At 42.0% G+C, this 22,291-nt stretch overlaps 3 protein-coding genes, 1 long non-coding RNA gene and 3 other non-coding genes across 8 annotated transcripts; 6 read left to right on the plus strand and 1 right to left on the minus strand.

Annotated features, from left to right (window-relative positions):
• Positions 1-7,824: 7,824 nt before the first annotated feature.
• Positions 7,825-9,622, minus strand: LOC121989198 (receptor-like protein kinase FERONIA). The gene has a single exon (XM_042543089.1). The coding sequence runs from the start codon at positions 9,489-9,491 to the stop codon at positions 7,962-7,964; it is 1,530 nt and encodes a 509-aa protein (XP_042399023.1). The 5' UTR covers positions 9,492-9,622; the 3' UTR covers positions 7,825-7,961.
• Positions 9,623-12,702: 3,080 nt separating this feature from the next.
• On the plus strand, positions 12,703-14,654 carry LOC121990582 (reticulon-like protein B2). The gene is made up of 5 exons (XM_042544693.1): positions 12,703-13,223; positions 13,693-13,873; positions 13,972-14,110; positions 14,192-14,261; positions 14,336-14,654. Exons 1-5 carry the CDS (start codon positions 13,034-13,036, stop codon positions 14,503-14,505), a joined length of 750 nt encoding a protein of 249 aa, XP_042400627.1. The 5' UTR covers positions 12,703-13,033; the 3' UTR covers positions 14,506-14,654.
• A 239-nt stretch (positions 14,655-14,893) lies between these two features.
• Positions 14,894-16,946, plus strand: LOC121989203 (probable lysophospholipase BODYGUARD 4). 2 transcript variants are annotated; one of them, XM_042543098.1, is made up of 4 exons: positions 14,894-15,408; positions 15,822-16,204; positions 16,286-16,482; positions 16,616-16,843. In XM_042543098.1, exons 1-4 carry the CDS (start codon positions 15,006-15,008, stop codon positions 16,692-16,694), a joined length of 1,062 nt encoding a protein of 353 aa, XP_042399032.1. In that variant the 5' UTR covers positions 14,894-15,005; the 3' UTR covers positions 16,695-16,843. The 2 variants fall into 2 exon arrangements, with proteins under 2 accessions (XP_042399032.1, XP_042399031.1); XM_042543097.1 differs by having other exon boundaries at positions 14,897-15,408; positions 16,566-16,946.
• A 140-nt stretch (positions 16,947-17,086) lies between these two features.
• Positions 17,087-17,159, plus strand: TRNAA-UGC. Its single transcript has one exon. It is a non-coding gene; the product is annotated as a tRNA-Ala (tRNA).
• Positions 17,160-17,315: 156 nt separating this feature from the next.
• LOC121989205 lies at positions 17,316-21,090 on the plus strand. Its single transcript, XR_006114204.1, has 2 exons — positions 17,316-17,359; positions 20,765-21,090. It is a non-coding gene; the product is annotated as an uncharacterized LOC121989205 (long non-coding RNA).
• LOC121993467 lies at positions 18,091-18,226 on the plus strand. The gene has a single exon (XR_006115309.1). It is a non-coding gene; the product is annotated as a small nucleolar RNA snoR74 (small nucleolar RNA).
• On the plus strand, positions 18,406-18,492 carry LOC121993461. Its single transcript, XR_006115303.1, has one exon. It is a non-coding gene; the product is annotated as a small nucleolar RNA Z102/R77 (small nucleolar RNA).
• Positions 21,091-22,291: the final 1,201 nt, after the last annotated feature.

Genomic DNA, 22,291 nt, shown 5'->3' on the forward strand with positions numbered 1-22,291 from the left:
TATCCAGTAATCAGGAGTCGATCCTTTGATCTATAAAAAAAATGGATCAAGGAATGAATCACTTATAATTATGGTCGGATCGTGACCGCAATCTGGCCGTAATTGGTTGTGATCCCTGTTGGATCGTAGAGTTCACTAGAGGGGGGTGAATAGCGATCGTTAAAAAAAAACGTTATTAAATCGAGTACGCGGCGGAAAAAGACACAATGCTAACACAAATCAATTTTACTTGGTTCAGAACCTTCTTCGACTCCTACTCCAATGCCCGCACTCGTCGAGTGCTTTCGTTGGTCAATTCACTAGCAGTTCGCAAAAACAAATACAAAGATAAGTATAAGAACTCTTAAAAGAAATACCGACAACAATTGAAAAGAACTTGAGCCGCAAGTTGTCAGAGAAGTGTCGTAGCGTCGCAGGAGCAGAGCGCAACAAAGCAGTGGTCGAAAGAAGTTGTTGTTTGTAGCTCCAGAGGAAGGCTCCTTTTATAGGAGTGCTCCGGGCGCCCGAATCCCTTCCGGGCGCCTGGACCGTGACGTTGACTCAGTCAATCAGCGCACTCCACGTGGCGACGAGATATGTTTTTTGCACTCCAGGTGCCTGAACCACCATTTTACAACAAATCAATTTCCTGCAAGAAAATGTTAGTCCGAGATAAATACAAATTATACTACCTTGCAAAATAAAGTGTCAGTACAATTATAGTAAAAAATGATAGTAATTAGATTATGTCTCACCGAGACCAGAATCTAGTCACGATCTCAACTTAGATTCCCAAAATGGTTCTAAGTTGGATCGACGCCTAATGTTCCCTCAAACGGGGAGTGTGTCTTCACCAAGTCACTTCCCTCCAATAGCTTACCTTAACTTAGCTGTCAGACATCCGGTCAACCCGTCGACTTGTCTGGACTTCATGCCAGCTATCCGGTCAGCCCGTCGACCTAGCTGGGCTTCGTGTCAGCAATTCAGTCAGCCCGTCGACCTACCTGGACTTCGTGTCAACTATCCAGTCATCTGTCAACTTAGCTGGACTTCGTGCCAACTATCCGATCGGTCTGTCGACCTAACGGGCTTCGTGCCAGATATCCGATCAATCCGTCAACCTATCAAGACTTCACACTAGCTATCTGGTCGGCCCGTTGACCTAGCTGGATTTCTCTTACACACTCAGTAAAAGTGTTAGATGACAACAAACCTAACTTAACATTCTTTGTCATTCATCAAAACTTGAGTTAGACCATTAGTGCTAACCGCACCAATAATCCCTCCCTAAATTCTCCATCCTCAGGTTATAGTTTAAGTTGAGGCGGGTGATCGGAGACTGCCGACGGTGGGCAAGTGGCCAGGTTACCTGGCACCGAGAGGGAGGCGACTTCTGAGTGGCCTCCGACCACCTACTTCGACTCAAACTATGACCTAGGGAGACGGTAAACTGAGAGAGAAATCAAAATTAATTACGACCGGAACACGACCTTAATATATATCCCATCTTAAAAAATTACACAAAAAGGATATATATGATAACTCAAATTAAACCCACCTTAAAAATTTAGTGTGAAAGGATAATGCAGGGTAAGCAAAGGGATGAACCAACTAGATAATGAGACCTCAAATCCAACCCCATTATATTTATAGAGTTCAGATTATTTCCGTCATATCCTAGAGATCGAATCCACTATATCCAAAATCTCCAATCCCCATATTCCACCCATTGCACCAGCTCATTGCTGGAAACTATACCCTGGAGGGAAGGTGAACCCAGAGGGACCGTCGTCGGCTCAATCTACGTCGGAATCCAACCGAATCTGAACAGGATTTCCTCTACCATCAATCTGAGCTCCTGCTTAGATTCGGTTAGATTCCGACGCCCATCGCACCGGTGGCGATCCCCCTGAATTCACCTTCCCCCCACGGTATAGTTTTAGCCGGTCAGACGACCTGAGGCCGCCAACAATGGGCCGGAGGTGATGAGTGGGACACAAAAGATAGAGAAAAAGTGGGACAAAGAATCCAATTTCCATATGAGATCAGATCCTCTGTAACCAAAATCTCCTGTCCTCGTTTTCCACTCGTCACCCTAGCCCATTGCCGGTGGCCTCTGACCGCCGACTCGATCAGAACTATTCTCTGGGGGAAGGTGAACCCAGAGGGATCGCCACCGGTGCGATAGGCACCAAAATCCCACCGGATCTGAGCAGGCTTTCCTCTGCCATCGATCTGAGCTCCTGTATAGATTCGGCTGGATTCCAGCATCGATCGCGCCGACGACAATGCCCTAGGGTATAGTTTTGGCCGATTGGACGATCGAAGGCCGCTGATAATGAGCTAGAGGCGATGAGTGGGACATAGAGATAGGGAAAAAGTGGGACAGAGGATCCAATTCCTATATGAAATTAGATCCTCCGTACCTAAAATCTCCTGTCCATGTGTTCCACTTGTCGCCCTAGCCCATCGCCGGCGACCTCCGGCCGCCGACCCGATCAGAACTATACCATGGGAGGAAGGTGAAACCAGAGGGATCACCGCCAGTGCGATCGACACTAGAATCCGGCCGGATCTGAGCAAGCATTCCTTGCAGTCGATCTGAGCTCCTGCTTAGATCCGGCACCGATCATGCTGATGTCAATCCCCCTAGGTTTACCTTCCCCCGGGGTATAGTTTTGGCTGGTCGGATGGCCGGAGGCCACCGACAATGGGCTTGAGGCGATGAGTAGGACACAGAGATAGGGAAAAAGTGGGACAGAGGATCCGATTTCCATATGAGATCAGATCCTCTGTACCCAAAATCTCCTGTCCCCGTGTTTCACTCATCGCCTCAGTCCATCGTCGGTGGCCTTCGACTGCCAATCCAATCAGAACTATACTGTGGGGGGAAGGTGAACCCAGAGGGATCGCCATCGGTGTGATCGGCGCCAGAATATGGCTGGATCTGAGCAGAGTTTTATCTGTCGTCAATCTTAGCTCCTGCTTAGGTCCAGTCAGATTCCAGCGCCAATCACGTCGGGGGCAATCCCCCTAGGTTCACCTTCTCCCAGGGTATATTTTTGGCTAGTCGAACTATCGGAGGCCGCTGACAATGGGCTAGAGGCGATGAGTGGGACAATGGAGATAGGGAAAAAGTGGGACAAAGGATCCAATTTTCACAAGAGAACTATACCCTGGGGGGGAGGTGAACCCAGAGGGATCGTCGCCGGCGCGATCGGTGTCGGAATTCGGCCAGATCTAAGCAAGCTTTCCTCTGCCATCAATCTAAGCTTTTGCTTAAATCCGGCTGGATTCCAGCACTGATCGCGCCGGCGGCGATCACCCTGGGTTCACCTTCCCCTAAGGTATAATTTTGGTCGGTCGGTCGGATGGCGGGAGGCTACCGACAATGGGCTAGAGGCGATGAGTGAGACACGGAGATAGGGAAAAAGTGGGACAGAGGATCCATTTTCCATATAAGATCGGATACTCTATACCCAAAATCTCCTGTCCCCGTGTTCTACTCGTTGCCCCAGCCCATCGCCGACGGCCTCCAGCCACCGACCCAATCAAAACTATATCATGAGGGGAAGGTGAACTTAGAGGGATCACCGTCGACGCGATCGGTGCCAGAATCCAGCCGGATCTGAGCAAGTTTTCCTCTGCCGTCGATCTAAGCTCCTGCTTAGTTTGACTGGATTCCAACACCGGCTGCAATCCCCCTAGGTTCACCTTCCCCCAGGGTATAGTTTTGGCCGGTCGGACGACCGGAGGCCGTCGACAATGGGCTAGAGGCGATGAGTGGGACACGGAGATAGGGAAAAAGTGGGGCAGAGGATTCGATTTCCATATGAGATCGGATCCTCTGTAACCAAAATCTCTTGTCCCCGTGTTCCACTCATCGCCCCAACCCATCGCCGGCGGCCTCCGGTCCCCAACTTGATCAAAACTATATCCTGGGGGAAGGTGAACCCAAAGGGTGTAAGACCCTTGGCGGCTGGCTAGAGATGGGGTGAATAGCCCTGCAAAGAAAAGGAACCTTCCTCGAACTTTATAGCTTAATTATTATCAACACTGAATAAAAATAATTAAAAGACTAAAACAACGAGGCATAAGGAAATTACTTGGTTACAACTGGAGAGGTTGTTAATCCAAGGAAGATGTAAAGTTTACTAAAATTCACCTCTGAGCAGAGAAGCCTCTTATGATAGTTAAATCTCACAACTAGAAAGCTAAACTGAATCAATTGGGAGTGTTGTTTCTCTCTTTTGCTTGTTGTTCTGAACCATTCGGACCAAGGTTATATTTATAGCCCTGGTCAGGGAGTTTGGAAGAGTTCCAGGCGCTTCAGAGGGGATAAACTTTTATCCCCGTCATAATGAAACACGCCACGTCGTGTTCCGGATAGCTTTTGGTTCTGGGCGCCCGTACCAAAAAGTCAACTTCTAATTGACTTTTTGGTCTGGGTCTTCCTCTCCAGTCCCACTCGCATTGGTCTGAATTTTCTGCTCCAGCTCCGCTCGCTCGATAATCCGAAATAAGGCTCACCTGAACCCAACTTCCGACCTTCGAGCAATATTCTGCTCCGGCTTCTCGTCCATCAGAAATGATGCACGCCTCCTTCTCGTTCACCCGCATACTCTTCCGCAGTACCTTGTCCCTCATACACACCGAGCCCGTTGGCTCTCTTCCGTCCCGTCTTTCTTGCTAGATGCGTCTTTTGCTCGACTTACTGTGCTCCTAAGTTCCCGCACACTTAGACAAAGGGGTTAAATACCAACATGACCTAACCTGACTTGACTGATCACATCAAAACTACCTTGGGGTACTAACAGAAGGATCGCTGCTGGCACGATTGGCGTCGAAATCCTGCTGGATCTGAGCAGGCTTTCCGCTGCCATCTATATGAGCTCCTGCTTAGATCCAACTGGATTCCAGCGCTGATCGCGCCAGCGGTGATCCCCTTGGGTTTACCTTCCCCTAGGGTATAGTTTTGGCCGGTCGAATGGTCGGAGGCTGCTGACAATGGGATGGAGGCGATGAGTGGAACACGAGATAGAGAAAAAGTGAGACAGAGGATCCGATTTCCATTTGAGATCAGATTCTTTATACCCAAAATCTCCTGTCCCCGTGTTCCACTCATCGTTGCAACCCATAGCCGGCAACCTGCGGCCGCCAACCCGATCAGAACTATACCATGGGGGAAGGTGAACCCAGAGGGATCGCCACCAATATGATCGGTGCTAGAATTCGACCGAATCTGAGTACACTTTCCTCTACCGTTGATCTGAGCTCCTGCTTAGATCCAGCCGAATTCTAGGGCCGATCGCGCCGACGACAATCTCCTAGATTCACCTTCCCCTAGGGTATAGTTTTGGCCTATTGGACGGTCGAAGGCCGCCGAAAATGGGCTGGAGGCGATGAGTGGGGCACGGAGATAGGGAAAAAGTGGCACAAAGAATCCGATTTCTATATGAGATCGGATCCTTTGTACCCAAAATCTCCTGCCCCCGTGTTTCACTCGTTGCCCCAGCTTATCGTTGGCGGCCTTCGGCCGTCGATCCGATCAAAACTATACCCTAGGGGGAAAGTGAACCCAAAGGGATCGCTGTCGGCGCTATTGGCGCCGGAATTTAGCCGGATCTGAGCAAGTTTTCCTATGTCATCGATCTGAGCTACTGCTTAGATCCGGTCGGATTCCAGTGTCGATCATGTTGGAGGCGATCCCACTGAGTTTACCTTCCCCCGGGGTATAGTTTCGGCTAGTCAGACGGCCGGAGGCTGCCGACAATGGGCTGGAGGCGATGAGTGGGATACGAAGATAGGGAAAAAGTGGGACAGAGGATTCGATTTCCATATGAGATCGAATCCTCTGTACCCAAAATCTCCTATCCCTGTGTTCCACTCATCGCCCCAGCCCATTGTCGGTGGCCTCCGACCGCCGACCCAATCAGAACTATACCTTGGGAGGAAGGTGAACCCAGAGGGATCACTGTCGGCGAGATCAGCGCCAAAATCCGGTCGGATCTAAGTAGGTTTTCCTCTGTCGTTGATCTAAGCTCCTGCTTAGATCCAGCCGGATTCTGGCGATGATCCCCTGGGTTCACCTCTCCCCAGGGTATAGTTTTGGCCGATTGGACAACCGGAGGTCGTCGACAATGGGCTGGAGGCGATGAGTCGGACACGGAGATAGGGAAAAAGTGGGATAGAGGATCTGATTTCATATGGAAATCAGAGGACCCAAAATCTCTTGTCCCCATGTTTCACTTGTCGCCCCAGCCCATTGCCGGTGGCCTCAAGCTACCGACCTGATCAGAACTATATCCTGGGGAGAAGGTGAACCCAGAGGGATCGCTGTCGGTGTGATCGGCGCTGGAATCCTGCCAGATCTAAGCAGGCTTTCCTCTGTCATCAATCTAATTTCTTGCTTAGATCTGGTCGGATTCCGGCGTCCATCGCACCCGCGGCGATCCCCCTGGGTTTACCTTCCCACAGGGTATAGTTTTGGCTGGTTGGACGACCGGAGGCAACCGACAATGGACTAGAGGCGATCAATAGGACATGAAGATAGGGAAAAAGTGGGACAGATGATCCGATTTCCATATGAGATCGGATCCTCTGTACCTAAAATCTCCTGTCCTCGTGCTCCACTCGTCGCTCTAGCCCATCGCCAATGGCCTCCGGCCGCCGACCCGATCAGAACTATACCCTGGGGGAAGGTGAACCTAAAGGGATCACCGTCGGCATGATTTGCGCCGGAATCCAGCCGGATCTGAGTAGGCTTTCCTCTGCCATCGATCTGAGCTCCTGCTTAGATCCAGCCGGATTCCAGTGTTGATCACGTCGGCTGCGATCCCCCTGGGTTCACCTTCCCCTAGGCTATAGTTTTGGCCGGTCGGACGAGCAGAGGCCGTCGATAATGGGCTGGAGGCGATGAGTGGGACATGGAGATAGGAAAAAAGTGGGACCGAGGATCCGATTTCCATATGAGATCGTATCCTCTGTTCCCAAAATCTCCTGTCCATGTGTTCCACTTGTCGCCCCAGCCTATCACTGGCGGCTTCCGCCCGCGCGATCAATGCCGATATGAGCTCCTACTCAGGCCGGATTTTGGCACTGATCGCGCTGGCGACAACCCCCCTAGGTTCACCTTCCTCTAGGGTATAGTTTTGGTCGATCGAACGATTGGAGGCTATGAAATAATAAACAAAATAATACTAATGCAATTATCGAATGAAATCGTAAACTTGATTTTTATCATCATCCTTTCAATCTAATTTTACCGTAGTAAATATATACCTACATCGCTAAATCTTTAATTGTCTTCCTCTACTAATTTTCCTTTTACTATAAATTTATTTTTCAATACTACGGTTCTTAACCGTTGTTATCCTATGAACTATTCTTTTAAAACTCTTACGACAATATCTCTAAATCTTAAATAGTCTTTTGCAATGCCATCAAGTAGCACGAGAAGATATAACAAGCGGAGAAGGTTCATGATCGCTTCGTGTTTATAAGTTAAGAAGAAAAATAGAGGGAGAGAGAGGATGAGAGGACACACATCCGAGCTATAAAATAATTTTTAATTAAAAATATGATTTAAATGTTTGAAAAATTAGTTGGCCGGAGGGATAAAAGGAAAACTTTTTTTATTTTATACCATTTGATATAAACAAAATTACAATACACCTTTTATAAATGCTATATTACCCTCCCTTATGTGCTAGTCATTATTCCAAAGTTTAGTAGTCATCCGTGATTTATCTTCTTCGTGTTGACTCTATGACGAATTGATGAGGACGCTGAGAACTAACGTATTCATTTTTTTACCACCATATTGACCCTCCGCCATTTGGTAAATTACCGAAAATATAATAAACCTTTCATCTAGTAATTTTACACCATTTCTTTATTTTTCGTATACATCGAATCTATAAAATACGACTTGACTTGAGACGTCGCTGTGCTTTACCTTCTTACGACCGCAGCGGATCAACCTAGCTGTCGGCGGCTTCGCCCTTCGCCAAGAGACCAACTTCCCGGCGGAGAGCTCCTTCCCTCCACCACCGCGCTGCTGACTCTGCCACGCTCGACGGCCGCTCCCCAGCCAGCACTGCGCTCAAAACTTCATCCTTGAACTTGCCGATCACAAAAACCGCAACCGTGATAACGAACCCTAGTCCAACAATCCCACCAACGACCACACCAGAAGGGATTCCACCCTCACGTTTCCTCGTTCTCCAATCCCCGTTCGAATCCGCCGCCCGTTGTGGCGGCGGTACCGGATTGGAGCCGGCCAAACTCTTTCTAAAGTTCTCCAACTTGAACACCTCCAGCCCATTCAAGATCGCATCGTAGTATTCCGGCCTCGATCTAGGGTTCGGATGAAGCGCCACCCACAGATCCATTCGCCCGGTCCCCATGGCGATCACCACGTATTCCCTGTACGCTGGGACGCCGATCCCACCGCTCCAGGCGATCACGTCGGCGTACGACTCCGCCGTCAAGTTGTTCAGGAAAATCTCGAACACCCTCTGGTTCATTTTCGTGATCGGGTACTGGATCTCGCAGAAATGAAGGCGGACGAGGTAGTAGAAGCCGGAGTCGACGGGGAGAATCCAGGTGAGGTTGTAGTTCAAGTTGATTTGGGCATTTAGCCCCATCGATCTCGCCGTGGAGTATACTTCCTCCGGCGCTGTGTAATTTGGGAGTCTGGAAGAGTACTCGATGCTCACGTTGGGATCTTTGGAGAAGCTGACCCCAAACGCCGCCCCCCAAATGTACAACGAGTCGTCTTCCCAGTAGCGGAACAAGCCAGCGTCTCTGGCGGGGGTGATCGCTTGCCCACCGACGTTGAGCCTGTACATGGTCTCCAGAGCCTGGGCCGGATCGAGGTCGAGCTCCACCGGATTTCCACCGTGGATGAGAAGAGGGCTCCGTTCAGAGCGGAAGATGTCTGGGATCGGAACGATCTCGATGCCGTTGACGAAGGCGTACGAGTTGTTGCGAGCGGCGGAAGGGGTGAAGGTGAGGTTTATGCTGCCGGAGGAGACGTTGAGGGAGAATTCTCGTACCATGTAGGGAAAATTTAAGGCTTCGGCGGCGAGATAAGCGCTGAAGTCGTGGAGAAGTGTGTGGGCGCCGGCGGTGACGGAGAAGAAGGCGTCCGGGGCGGCATGGTGGGAGTAGTTGGAAGGGTAGAAGTGGAGGCGGAGGAAGATGCGACCGGCGTCTGAGAGGGGAAAGGAGAAGGTGAAGGGGGAGGTAAAGACGAGGGCGGTCAAATAGGGGACTCGGGGGACGGAGGAAGCTTGCCGCTGGGCCGAGAAGCTCGTCGCACCGGAGGAGGAGATGGCGTACTTGGATCCGGAGGCGTCGCCGATCCAGGATCGGCCGTCGAGGTCAGAGTCCGGTCCAGATGCGCCGCAGTTGAGGAGGATGGCGTCGCCGGGCGAATATGCGTCGGCGGCCGGAACGGCAAGGAACAGGGCAAAAGAGGCGGAGATGAAGATCAGATGGATTTTCATGGGACAAAATTGGAAATCCTGATCAAAATCGAGTCTTTCTTCTGCTCAACTCCAGGAACACAAATAATTGAAACAAGAAAAAGAGATTCGGAGAAGAAAACGAGTGCATAAGTTGGATTGAGGTCAGTGGCCGAGTGGTGTACAGCTGCCATTGACTGGGTCATTAGGAAAATTGTCTTCGTCGACTCGGAATTACACTCAGTCAACGGTGCAGGTCGCCATATTCCTTTTTCTTTTTCTTCTTCTTTTTTTAAAAAATATACATTATATTAAAATATAATTCTGTGATATATAAAAAATGATCGTTACTTAATATTATATTATGCTAAAATATTTTCTATCAATTTAATTAAAAATATTTTAATGTTATTATAACAGTTCGCAGTCTTAAATATGTAATAATTCCACTTAAAATATGGAATAATCTCAATTAATTTTATTGATTATTTAGTTCTCAATTTTTTTTTATTTGATTACGTCCTTATCTGGATGAAATTTTTTTACAAATATATTATAGTTGAGATTTGAATTATGAATATCTAAATAATAATTTGATTATAATGGGAAGGACATGTTCAATGTTATAATAGTAAAAAAAATGATTAATCAGGTTGGGTAACATCGAACCTAAGATGATCAATCTAGTCTTATGAAAATTTTCCACCAACCACCAGGGTAAATCAGGAAGCGCTCGCAGTGGGGAGTCTAAGAGCCCAATATCCTTTAATTGCGTGTCCCATTTGGATAAAAAATTCTTATAAATTTATCATAATTGAGACTCGAATCACGAGTAGCTAAGAGACAATCTGAATATTCTATCGTTGCATTAGAGCCGGGGGTTGTTCTATGTTATAATAAAAAAAGATAAATTTATTATCTTAGCGGTCTCTTTAGTGCCGGTCCCATTATCCTATATTATAATAGATAGGATGGATGCAGGTCAGATTTGAATAGTTTGTATTCGATTTGGATAGTTATATTCGGATACTCAATCTATCGGATAGGAAGAAATATCCTAACACTATTCCATGGTCAGGTACCAGATAAATTTCTTTTCGAAAAAATAAAATATTCATGGAAACATGAGAAGAATTTTATAGATTTTTTTTCTTCTTCTGAAATAAGGTAAACGACATTACTTTTATATATATACCTGACATTTTAAAATAATTATCCAACCCAATCAACTAATACCCCATCGGGTCGGATCTGATTTTAAATATCTGAATCTGAATTTTCATCCCTATATATATATATATAGAGAAATATTTTCCTGCGGTGCAATTCTTGCGGTTTGGTGCGGTAGAGATGATTTGGCATTCCACGTCAAAGCCAAAAAAAAGACAAAAAACGCGGCATCATCTCTCTTCTCGTCTTCTTCGCCCACCTCGCCAAACAACCGACTGCCGACCTTCCACTGGACGCCCGCCCACCGTCGGCCGGATCGCGGCCGAATTCTGGCCAGATGGCCTAGTTTTAAAGAAAAAATGTGTTACTATGTATATTTGCTATAAATGTTTGTTTTTAATTTATCTTTCTATAACCTTTACTTTTTTTTTCATCAGGAGAATTGATCCCTATAAGATTGTTTCTGAGCCCCTATGAGTTAACACCTACATATCGCAACATCAACAACAAGTTTAGCGTTAAATATTTCTTGAATCTAGTTCTTGTGGACGAGGAGGATCGGCGATATTTCAAGCAGCAAGAGATCACTGTGTACCGCCTTCAGGAAGCTCCTTGAAGTTTATCATTGTAAGAAAAGCATATATATGGCTTTGTACAAGGGATAACTTCCGATTTCCTCATGACTATTATAAGGAAACGACTGAACCCTTGCTGCGAGTTGGGTCGAATAAGATGCATTTGGGAGCTGCGCCGACAGAATAATGGAAGAAGAGGAACTAAGGATTACGAAGGGGCAACATAACAATCATCAAAACTAAGGATTGAAGTGACTCTTTCTTAAATTTTCAAACAACAAAGTGTATAGAACTGAGAAAATGATTGCTCTGCTTGTGTGTTGTTGGAAAACAAAACAAACAAACAAATGAGCAGGTACTCAAACAGATCAACAACACACTTTTGTGTTCCTTCAACTTAGATTTGTACAAGGAATGAAAGAGATGACAACAAACATGAAAAATCAAATGAAAGAAGCAACCATCAACAACTCTTGCAAGCTGATAGCCTCTCTCGATCGCACGTTCTCCTCCTTTTTTTTTTTGTTTTACTACTTCAAAACACCTTAAAAATCCACTTCACAGTAGATTGAAACGAGCAAGAAACAAAGACATCAACGAACGTAACAGCACTGTATACTCAACCTATCGTATGTCGTATTTATGTATGTGCATGCGTCGCGTGTGTAATATAATACATTGAAATCACATTAATCTTTATTAATTTAATTTAATATTATATTTATCTTAGTAAAAAAAATTTAAAAAAATATATTTTTTAATATTATTGGCCTAAAATATTTATAGAAGTTTCTTTGATTTGTCAATTTTAAGATGTGAGACTAAAGAGAACTATATTTTTTTTATATAAAACAACCAGAGAAAATTAATGATGAGAAAAATTCATAATAATATGACACAACTGAGTCTCGAACTCTAGATCACTGATTGTTTCGCTTATGGAATTACTAATAAACCTTGAAATTATTTTTAGTGTGAATAGAAAAAAGGATATTAACGTAAATTCATTTTGGATTTCACCAAAATTAGTTAGTAAAGGGGAGAGATTTTTAATAAAATAGTAAGATATATATATATATATATATATATATATATATATATATATATATATATTTTGGTAATAAAATAATTATCTGATGGTGTAGTTTGGAATATCTGGATCCGAATTTCTACCCGTAAATTAGTGTAAAATAATTTTATATAAATAATATTATTTATTTTTTACTGCACAATTATAACGATAATAAAAAAAATTATTTTAAATTAAAATAGAATAAATTATTATTTTTACAATAAAGGTAAGTATATCTTTGTTAATTATTTATCTCAAGTGCAAGGGTATTCAAGTAATTGCGATCTACTTTTCAAGCCCAGCCATCCATGTGTCAGACGCATCCGTCCAATGGATGCGTCCCCTCCCCTTCCGGACATTCCTTACGATTTGAAGCTTTTATGGACGTCGGATCTTCTCCATATGGATCATGAACCGTCGAATTTTCCCGAGGAGGCGATAAAAGGCTCCCGCTTTTAACTCCCTCGTTAAGAAGGCGAGGAAGCAGAAGAACGATCGAGCTGCAGAATAGTGATCCCGGGAGGAAGGATTTGTTGTATTTTGTTTCTTTGCATTGATTCGATTTTCTCATTGATGGGTTCCAATTAAATGCTAAAAAGTTATCTTTGATCCAATACCTTGTGGTCGACGTTGTAATGTTTTCGTTTATAGATGAATTCTTTTTCATGTGTTCGCTAATAGATGATGGGTCATATTCTTCAAATATGACCTGTTCTTCATATGTTTGATCCGCTCGATTTATGTTTCGTTGGCAGATCTCTTAAGCAATGGTGTCAGGAATCAATGAGCGCGTTTTTGAAACCGAAGGGATAAACAAGAAGATCCACGAGCACAAGCGGTCTTCATCGTCGTCCTCATCGGATGCGGAAAATGAGAACCCTAAATCAAAATTGTCGTGGAAGAGACGTTTGTTTGGGAGGAAGGCATCAGTGCACGCTGTACTGGGCGGAGGAAAATGTATGTACCGTTTGCCTTGTCACCACCAACTTACCAAATATATCTGCAATTTATGGATCTTCAGGGGATGGTTTTTTCTCAGATCATAGCTTCTCATTTGTTTTTCTGAATCTATTTGTTATTGCGATTGTAGTATTTTTTTTTTTCCTTCCCTTTTTCTGAGTCTCTTCTCAGTATCACATTGTCATTTCACTGCATATGGGTGGTCGTTTAGACTTCAACAGAAGAGTAGTAACCTTCTTTGTTTTACTCTGTGTTAGGCCTTGATAATCGGTCATCATGGATGAGATCATTTTATAAGATTTTGCAATTAGCAAGTTTCAGATTTGAATGTCGCTCCAAGTTGTAGTCATCAATATTCTGGTTCCTACTCATTGCACAGATGTTTTCAAAGATGTTACCACTACTCATGGATATGAAACAATGAATGTGGATTCGATGACTAATTATGAGTTGATTTTGCTGTCAGCTGCTGATATCATTCTATGGAGAAACAAGCCGATATCGGGTGGAATAGTAGCCGGAGCAACTGTTATATGGCTTCTTTTTGAATGGATAGGCTATCATCTACTGGCCTTTATCTGCCACTTTCTTATACTTTCACTGGCGGTGTGTTTCATTTGGTCTAATGCAGCATCTTTTGTAAGCAGGTAAGAATCCACATTCTTTTGCAAGAATCTATTCATCAATAGAGTGTGGCTGTGCTGAAGTTTTTTTTCCCCCTTTACTAACTTTATCATGGTTACAGACCACCAAAATTTCCAGAGGTCATCTTGTCTGAGGACATGCTTTTGTACATAGTTCGCAGTGTGACATCCAGAATAAACGTTGCTTTTGCGACTTATCTCTCTGTTGCCTCTGGGAATGATGTGAAGAAATTCTTTCAGGTATTCTCACCTGAATGCCCTCATTTCTTCCTCCATTAATTCTCTGAAGATCTTGAGATATAAATTTAATTTGTCATCCAGGTAATTGGAGCTTTGTGGATCTTTTCATTGGTTGGTAGCTGGTTCAGTTTCTGGACTCTTGCATACCTTGGTCAGTACCATTTACATATCGTTAACTTGTTCAAGGTTAAGACATTGAAAACTGAACATGAAAATCTGATGCAGTATTTCTGATGCTGTATACTGCGCCTGTTCTCTACGAGAAGTATGAAGTCCATGTCGATACCATGGCTGAGAAGGCACTCCTCGAATTCAACAAGCACTATGCAGCTTTCGACGAAAAGGTGCTCCGAAAAATTCCTCGAGGGCCTTTTTCTGACAGAAAACAAGATTGAAATGAAATTATTTTTTATTACCACTTGAGCCTGTTAGTGTGCTTACTAAATTCACTTTGTTGTTAATTTTGAGTTCATAGATTATCAAAATTCACTGTCTGATTAATAAATGCACTGTTAGTAAATTCTTTTCTTAAAAGGATCAGTTAAAGCAAGATATCAGCTCTAATGGATTTATTCCCTGAATTTTTGTGAGCAGTAGCATTGACGGATAGGAATCAAATTCTATTCCTTATGACACCAAAATTTTAAACTTATTTTTAAAAAATATTCTGGAGCTTTCTTGTCAAATGTAAACGCTATTGGTTGAACTTGTATTGGCCACCTACTGGTGGAAACTTTGACAGAACCTAAAACTTTGTGGCTTGAATGGAAAATGTCCGTATTTCATTGAAATTTAGGGATTCCATGCAAACTGCTACGTGGAATAAAGCATCGACACAATCTGACCTCTCAGAGCATCTGCCTCGTCGGCCTCTCTATCCAGAGAGACCAGGACGATGATGCCTCCTCCGCCGATGTCCGCCAAAGATTCGATCATCTCAGCCATCAGCCTCCTCGTCTTCTCCTCCTTGGATCTCCTCGACTTTTTCCTCTGCTACCTCTACCGCTTCCTCGACGCCATTCTGGAGGAATCCCCCGTCGCGTGCTACTGCCGGCGCGAGGGCGGCGGACGGGGGAGATCCTTTGTGGAAGAGGAGTCGAAAACTATCCGGGGGAGACGAAGCCTATTCAGAGTAAGGTCTGGATTTGCGTGCGTGGGAGAAAAAAGGGACGGGAAAGAGGAGAAGGGCTGCGACGCGCGGTCCCCGCGGTGGTCTGATTGCGGCTGCGAGGCGTGCTTGTCTTGGCAGGAGAAGGGGAAGGAGGAGCTTCACCTTGTTGTGATGGATGCTTTTGGTGGTAAAATGCGAATCAATCTCTTCTGTTTGTGTTCTATTCTGAGCTTTTGAAAACTAACATGAAGGGACCCTTCTAAACCCTTGTTTCCCATGTCATTTACATTAAAGATTGTTAATTTCTCAATCCTTTCTTCTAAGAAGAAATTTGAGAGGAAAAAGTTCCTTCGTTTTCCCATTTCCCCTCCATGATTACACAGAAATGCTTCAGGATTGAGAACTTTTCTTTGATGTGCTTTCCTTTGCACTATAGTTTTATTACAATACTAGAAGACATTTTCAAGCTTGGAATTATTCAAACACGAACTGTTCATCTTCTCTTTCAAATGAAATTCACTTTGATTCCTTATATGCTATAATATGTTCCTTTCATTAAAGGGCAGATGTTGTTTGTTTCATACTTTATAAATTTAACAGGTAGAAAAGAAGAGTACAGGATCGATTCATTTGGAAGTTCACCAAAAGCTACTTATAATTCGGTTGAGAGTGTAGTTTTCATACATGGATTTTTATCTTCTTCTTCAATGTGGGTGGAGACAGTCTTCCCCAATCTCTCCCAAGTCGCAAAACAAAGCTTCAGGATGATTGCAGTGGATCTCTTGGGGTTCGGCAGAAGCCCAAAGCCAACAAACTGCATATACACATTGAAAGACCACCTCCAAATGATCGAGAAATCTGTGCTCACACCATTGCAGCTGAATTCTTACCACATAGTTGCTCACTCGATGGGCTGCGTCATTGCACTTGCCCTGGCAGCAAGCAGCCCTGACTCCATTAAATCAATCACTTTGATTGCTCCAGTAAGCACTCAATGCTGAATATTGCAAATCGAACACAGTTCCATGTTTGTTTACACTTGATGGCTGTTTGTTTGCTTGCAGCCCTACTTCGAGTCATCTGAATCCGAAGCAAGTCACACTGCACTGAACAAACTAGCTGCAAGGAGAGTTTGGCCTCCGTTGCTGTTCGGATCGGCAGTCATGTCATGGTATGAACACATCGGCCGAACTGTTTGCTTCATTTTCTGCAGAAACCACTTGATCTGGGAGTGGATCATCAAGCTGGTCACAAGAAAAAGGTAACAAATTTCAACTTCACCGGCCCTCCAACTCATGCTGCTTCAGAAATCCAATGTTCATAGTTCTTACTGTACTTCTGCAGCGAGCTCAGCTTCTTGTTTACTGATTTAACTCGGCACACACATCATTCAGCTTGGCACACGATGCACAACGTGATATGCGGAGGGGCGAAATCCATGGACAGGTATTTGGTAGCAGTAAGAGAAGCTAAATTTCCAGTTAGAGTGATTCAAGGAGACAAGGATCAAGTGGTTCCTCCGGAGTGTAGTTACAATCTGAAAGCAAAACTTCCATTTGCAGAACTTCAAGTTGTGAACGGTAGAGATCATTGTAGTGTAGTTGTGGGTAGGGAAGATAGTTTAACTAGGGAGCTGGAAGCCATATGGTTCAGTTGTAGAACACAACACAAAATGTATTAAAAAGTGTTGTTTTAGTGAAGGATGATACATTTTTGACACCATAATTAAATGGATAAATTACCAAATCTATCTTGAACTTTTAACAGCTTTTTAAATGGCTGTAGTACAGCAATGAAATGGTTACTTGGAAAGTTAATTTATACTATTTACAATAGAATATATTTCCTAGGGTCATTAATTGAACGGGGATGTAGCTCAAATGGTAGAGCGCTCGCTTTGCATGCGAGAGGCACGGGGTTCGATCCCCCGCATCTCCACTGTTAAGTTTTTTCCTCGTTTTTTACGTGCCGCCTAATCAGAAAGCCCACCATTTCGGCCCGGTTCAATTTACCTTCCAGCTTCCAGGTGGAACTAAACCCTAACCTTAGTTTGCTCGCGTCTTTATATATCGCCCATCTCAACTGCACAATCATTTCTCATTTGAGAAACGCTGCTGGCCGAGTTCCGCCGCAACGAGGTGTTCCTCTTTTGGCTATTTATTATTTATCTTTTTGGCCGATCTAACTATTTTTTTTATTTTATGTTTTATTTGCTGTCTCTCATAGAACTATCTATACCTTTGATAGTTGGTCTTCTCATCTTTGTTTATTTTCTGATTATTTTTATTTGGTCCTGTTTCTTTTTTTGAACGATCTCGCGATCTAGTTTGTGTTGGTTGTTTTTGCGATCTGTTGCCCCATGGCCGTGCTTTTCTCTTTCTTTTTTTATTTTTCTTGATTAATTTGTGGTTAAGTTGGTGACGCTTAGTCTAATTTAAATTGATTTTGAACGATCTAGTTTGTGCTGTTTGCTTTCGTGACCTCTTGCCCCATGGCCTGAGTTGGTGATACGAATCCTCTAATTTAAATTGGTTTGAAAGATATACTTAATCAGCCTGATTTCTCTCTTTCAATATTATGGTTACTTTTTTTTTCATAAAAAATATATTATTATTATTATTATTTTATGTTACCTTTAGTGGTTTGTTTTTTCTTTTCTTTTGCTCTGGATCATGATAATGGCTTTTTTTTCCTTATTATTTTGATGACAAGTATGATTGTTTCATTGTTATTAACTTCATTTTATATCTTCCACACACTTGTTTATTTGATTTTGAATTTGCAATCAACTTTAAATTATTTTTAATATTTTTTTGGTTTATTAAAATTTGAGACAAATATATTGAAGATAAAATCACTTAACCCTAAAGAAAAAGCAGATGCTTGTTGGTATTTTCTTAAGCAAGCTTCACGTTCACTTTAGGTATAACATACTCATTGTTATTGGGTGAACCTTTGCAGATTATGTTTTCATTGCATAAGGTTCAAGAAATAATGAGACATTTTTTTTGGTAAATTATTTGAAAGATTGCACATATAATTATTCGAAATTAGTGAATCTCTTAAACATTGATGGTGACATTATCTACCATCTCATGTTTTAATATGATTCAATATTTTTTTTTCCAATATGAAGATTGTTTATTAATTTGTATTTTTTTTCTCTTTTACTCTGGATTACTTGTGTTGATATGATGTTGGATTATTTTTTTTTTAATAATTTGATGACCAGTATGATGGTTATATTGGCATTAGCTCCATCTGATCAATTCTATCTCCCATTGTTTATTTTATTATGAATTTACCATTAATCTTAATTTATTTTTATTTTTTAAATTTTAGACTGATTATTGTTATTTAGATAAAAATGCGACGCCCCACATAAAAAACAGTTAGAGGGTGTTTGACTAAATTTATTAAAAATAGTTTATAAGCTCGTACAACTTATAAGTTGTTTTAGGAGCTTATAAGTTGTTAGATTTTATTTTAAAAATAAATTGTTAAAGTGTTTGGTTGAACTTATTACAATCAACTTAAAGGTATTAATATGTTAAGTATTATAAGATCTTTTTATTAATAAAATTATCAAAAAGGGTATAATATTATTAATAGAGAATTTTGAGATTTTTATTAATAGAGGGTTTTGGGCGAATTTTTACACCAGGGGAGAGAAAATTGGAAAGAGGCATTGGCTGAGAAGATGATACAACGTTGGAAGAAAAGTTGCCGGAGATAAAAAAATATTAGGCTTATAAAAATTTATGGAGGATAAGATGAAGATTTATGAAATTATATAAGGATATTTTAGAAAAAAAAAATTTATTAAAATAAGATTTTTTTATAAGCTGTTCGAAAAAAATTACAAATTTGAAGAGCTTATAAGCTCCAAAATAATTTATAAATTGTTTTAGAGAGCTTATAAGCTCAGTCAAACACCCTTTAATTTGTTGGTGAACAAATTCAGATTACAGATTATTTTTCCATGACATAAGAAATGTTTAAAAATATTAATGTTTCTGAATTTTAATTTTTGTAAAGTCCATTCATTTGTAATTATTAATAAAATTTTTATGGAATAAAATCTGAGATTAGTTTGATTATAATATTTTTTTAAAAAAAAAATTGGACAATTTTGAATTGAAAAATATATAAGTTTTAATACAGGTAAATATGGATATTGTTATAAGTAGGTTTATTGGATTAGTTCATTAATAGTTTTAAGTCAAAATTAATCAATAATTAAATAATTTTTCATAAATATAGAAGATATAATTTATATGGATATTGTAAGTGCTAAGGCAGGTACATTTTCTCTCTCGATGTATGGTGGAGTGGAGGATGACTCATTGGTTCGCGCCCAAACCAATGTGGCTCGCGAATCAATTGGCATTTAATTATAAATTAAAACAATGACAATTTCAAAAATAGAAATAATAATCAACAATTAAGAATTTTTTTTAAAAAAATTAATACTATGAAATATGTTTTTTAATTATTGTTTTAGAAGAGTATTCTTTTTTAAAAAATATTATATTTTTAACTTTTTATTTTAAAAATATATTTAATTTAATAATATTATAGTTGCTCAGTAATGGTTGATTCCTTATTATAAAAGTAAAATTATTTCAAAATATATATAGAGAGAGAGGAGATTGTTTTATCTTATGGATTGTTATGAATTGATTGCTATGTCATTTTTTTTATACAACATTTTCTCTTTCTTTGTTCTTGTTGAAATGCTCGCCACTCGTCTATTGGTCTCTTGCCCATTGTCGACGGTCTTCGGTCGCCTGAACCCATCCTTTTTATAGACTGGAGGGAAAGGGTGAACCCTTGGGGGTTGCGACATGGATTTTGGCCACTATCCACCTCTATTGCAGCATGGATTCTGGTCGCGATCTTGCTCAATTTCACTAGTGATCCAAACCGATTGTAGTCATGGTGGCCATGCAATCGGAATCCTGACGTGATCATGATGGATTCCGAACGCGACCGTGTCGAAATTTGGATGTGATCGTGTTGGAATTCAGACGCAATTGTGTCGAAATTTGGATGTGATCGTGTTGGAATTCAGACGCAATTGTGTCGAAATTTGGATGTGACTGTGCCAGAATTCGTACACGATCGCGTCGAAATTTGGCGCGATCATGTTCGTGACGGCAGGCATTCGGAATCCGGTTACTTACCCAACATGGCCTCGCTCGCTTTCCCATAGCTCGGCAATGGTCAGACGGTCGGCGGTCGGGCGGGTGGCCACTGGTGATGAGGTACGGTGAGCATGACTAGTGTTTCAACGATAACAAACAAGTAGAAAAAAAAATAAAGAAAGAGAAAATGTTGTATTAAAAAAATAAAATAATAGAGTCCATAATATATATATATATATATAAAGTATTATTTTTATTAAAATATTTTTATTATTTTGATAAAATTATTTAAAATTAATCTTTGTTAAAATCTTTTTAAAATAATTATATTGAATGAATTTGTTTAAATGGAAATTTAACCAATCTAATTTCTTTTTACAAATGAATCTCGACTAGAAGCTGTGGAGAGTGGATCGTCTACGACATGAAAGTTGGCATGATTGATTAATTGAGGAACTTCGAAAATCTCTAGTGGACAACATTGAAGAGAGGAATGAAATCGTCGTTAAGCAGGCTAGGGGATCTCTAGTGAAGTTACTTTGATGATTAAGTCAAAAATTAACAGTGACATAAAAATGGAAGAATGTAAGGGCAAATTTCTTGATGTACGCGCATACCTACGTCAACGGAGGACACCATTTTATTATGCCTCTTCCAATCTCCGTACACCATTTTATTATGCCTCTTCCAATCTCCGTATTTGATGAGATATTATTTTTCTATGAGACAACTTGTCCCATTAACATGCTTACACCTTATAGAGTAGTCACATCATAGGATTGTACATGAACAAGATCCTTTGTCTTTTTGACAAGTGTCATGTATTGCATTAATGACGAAATAAGCTTACTAACCGAAAGGCTTATTGGATTGTTTAACCAGAAGACGGATCCTCTCCAGAGAGCTTATTCTTTTATGAGGTATAAATGGGCTACAATAATATTCCCTGAGATGGGCATAAAGTCCCAGGGACGATTCAGTTAGTGTGGGATCCTTTACTAGTCTGATATCGATCGTCGATCGAGAGAGAATAAGGAGCAAAGTCTCATATGGTCCAGTAGACCCGGGAGTGGGGCTCTTAGAGAGCATGTCCAATTGTCGAAATTGATAGGGAGAAGATGAGTCCGGTAGAGCTTGGAGTGTGGACCTTAGGGAGCATGTTTGATCGACATAATCCATCGAGAGAGATGGGTTTGTAGTAGACTATGGCCCTTAGAGAGCATGTGCGGTCTGCGAAACTGATCGGGAGAAGGTATGTCTGGCAAAGCTGGGAGTGAGACACTTAGAAACCTGTCCAATCCGCGGAATCGATCGAGAGAAGACGAGTCTGGTAGAACTGGGAGTGGGGTCCTTAGAGAGCTTGTTCGATCGATGGAATCGATCAGGAGAAAGAATCCTTATAAGACCAGCTACTTGGTCTATTGACCCATCCTGAATTTTAACCGATGCTTGTACTAATCTGTTGACCCCTCGGGCCGTACTGAATGATCCTTCTTTATTCATCATATCATTAGTAATTTTAAATTTCAATTCAATTATATTAGTGGATTTTAAATAATATAACAGTAAACTTGATTATGTCCGCGCACTGAGTCGATGGAAACTGGGGACGTAGCGCTCTCTGATATTCCCCGGTGATCTCTACAGCGACGTAGCCTCTGATGAACCTGCAACAAAGTCGGACCCGGAAGGGGTTCCCGGCGACGACCCTTCGACGCTCAAGTTAGGCGATGGCAAGAAGAGACAGAGGCAGAATAGAGACTCTGGCTACAATAGAATAGGAGAAAAATCATACCTCCGTCGAAGTCCGGGGGTCTGTAAATAGGACCCCGGAGAGGCGTGTGCACGCTTCCCAAGACGTGCACGTTGCTCAAAGCATACCTTGGAATGACTGTGTCAAAAAAACATGTCTGACGTCATACC

This window comes from Zingiber officinale, chromosome 6B (assembly GCF_018446385.1).
Source record: "Zingiber officinale cultivar Zhangliang chromosome 6B, Zo_v1.1, whole genome shotgun sequence".
Taxonomy (NCBI): domain Eukaryota; kingdom Viridiplantae; phylum Streptophyta; class Magnoliopsida; order Zingiberales; family Zingiberaceae; genus Zingiber; species Zingiber officinale.

Coding starts and splice junctions, on each gene's coding strand:
- LOC121989203 (XM_042543097.1), top strand. CDS start 15,006: ATGATGCCTCCTCCGCCGATGTCCGCCAAAGATTCGATCATCTCAGCC. Junction 15,409..15,821: donor TGTGATGGATGCTTTTGGTG/GTAAAATGCGAA, acceptor TAAATTTAACAG/GTAGAAAAGAAGAGTACAGG. Junction 16,205..16,285: donor CAATCACTTTGATTGCTCCA/GTAAGCACTCAA, acceptor GTTTGCTTGCAG/CCCTACTTCGAGTCATCTGA.
- LOC121990582 (XM_042544693.1), top strand. CDS start 13,034: ATGGTGTCAGGAATCAATGAGCGCGTTTTTGAAACCGAAGGGATAAAC. Junction 13,224..13,692: donor TGTACTGGGCGGAGGAAAAT/GTATGTACCGTT, acceptor TTTTGCTGTCAG/CTGCTGATATCATTCTATGG. Junction 14,262..14,335: donor CTGGACTCTTGCATACCTTG/GTCAGTACCATT, acceptor AATCTGATGCAG/TATTTCTGATGCTGTATACT.
- LOC121989198 (XM_042543089.1), bottom strand. CDS start 9,491: ATGAAAATCCATCTGATCTTCATCTCCGCCTCTTTTGCCCTGTTCCTT.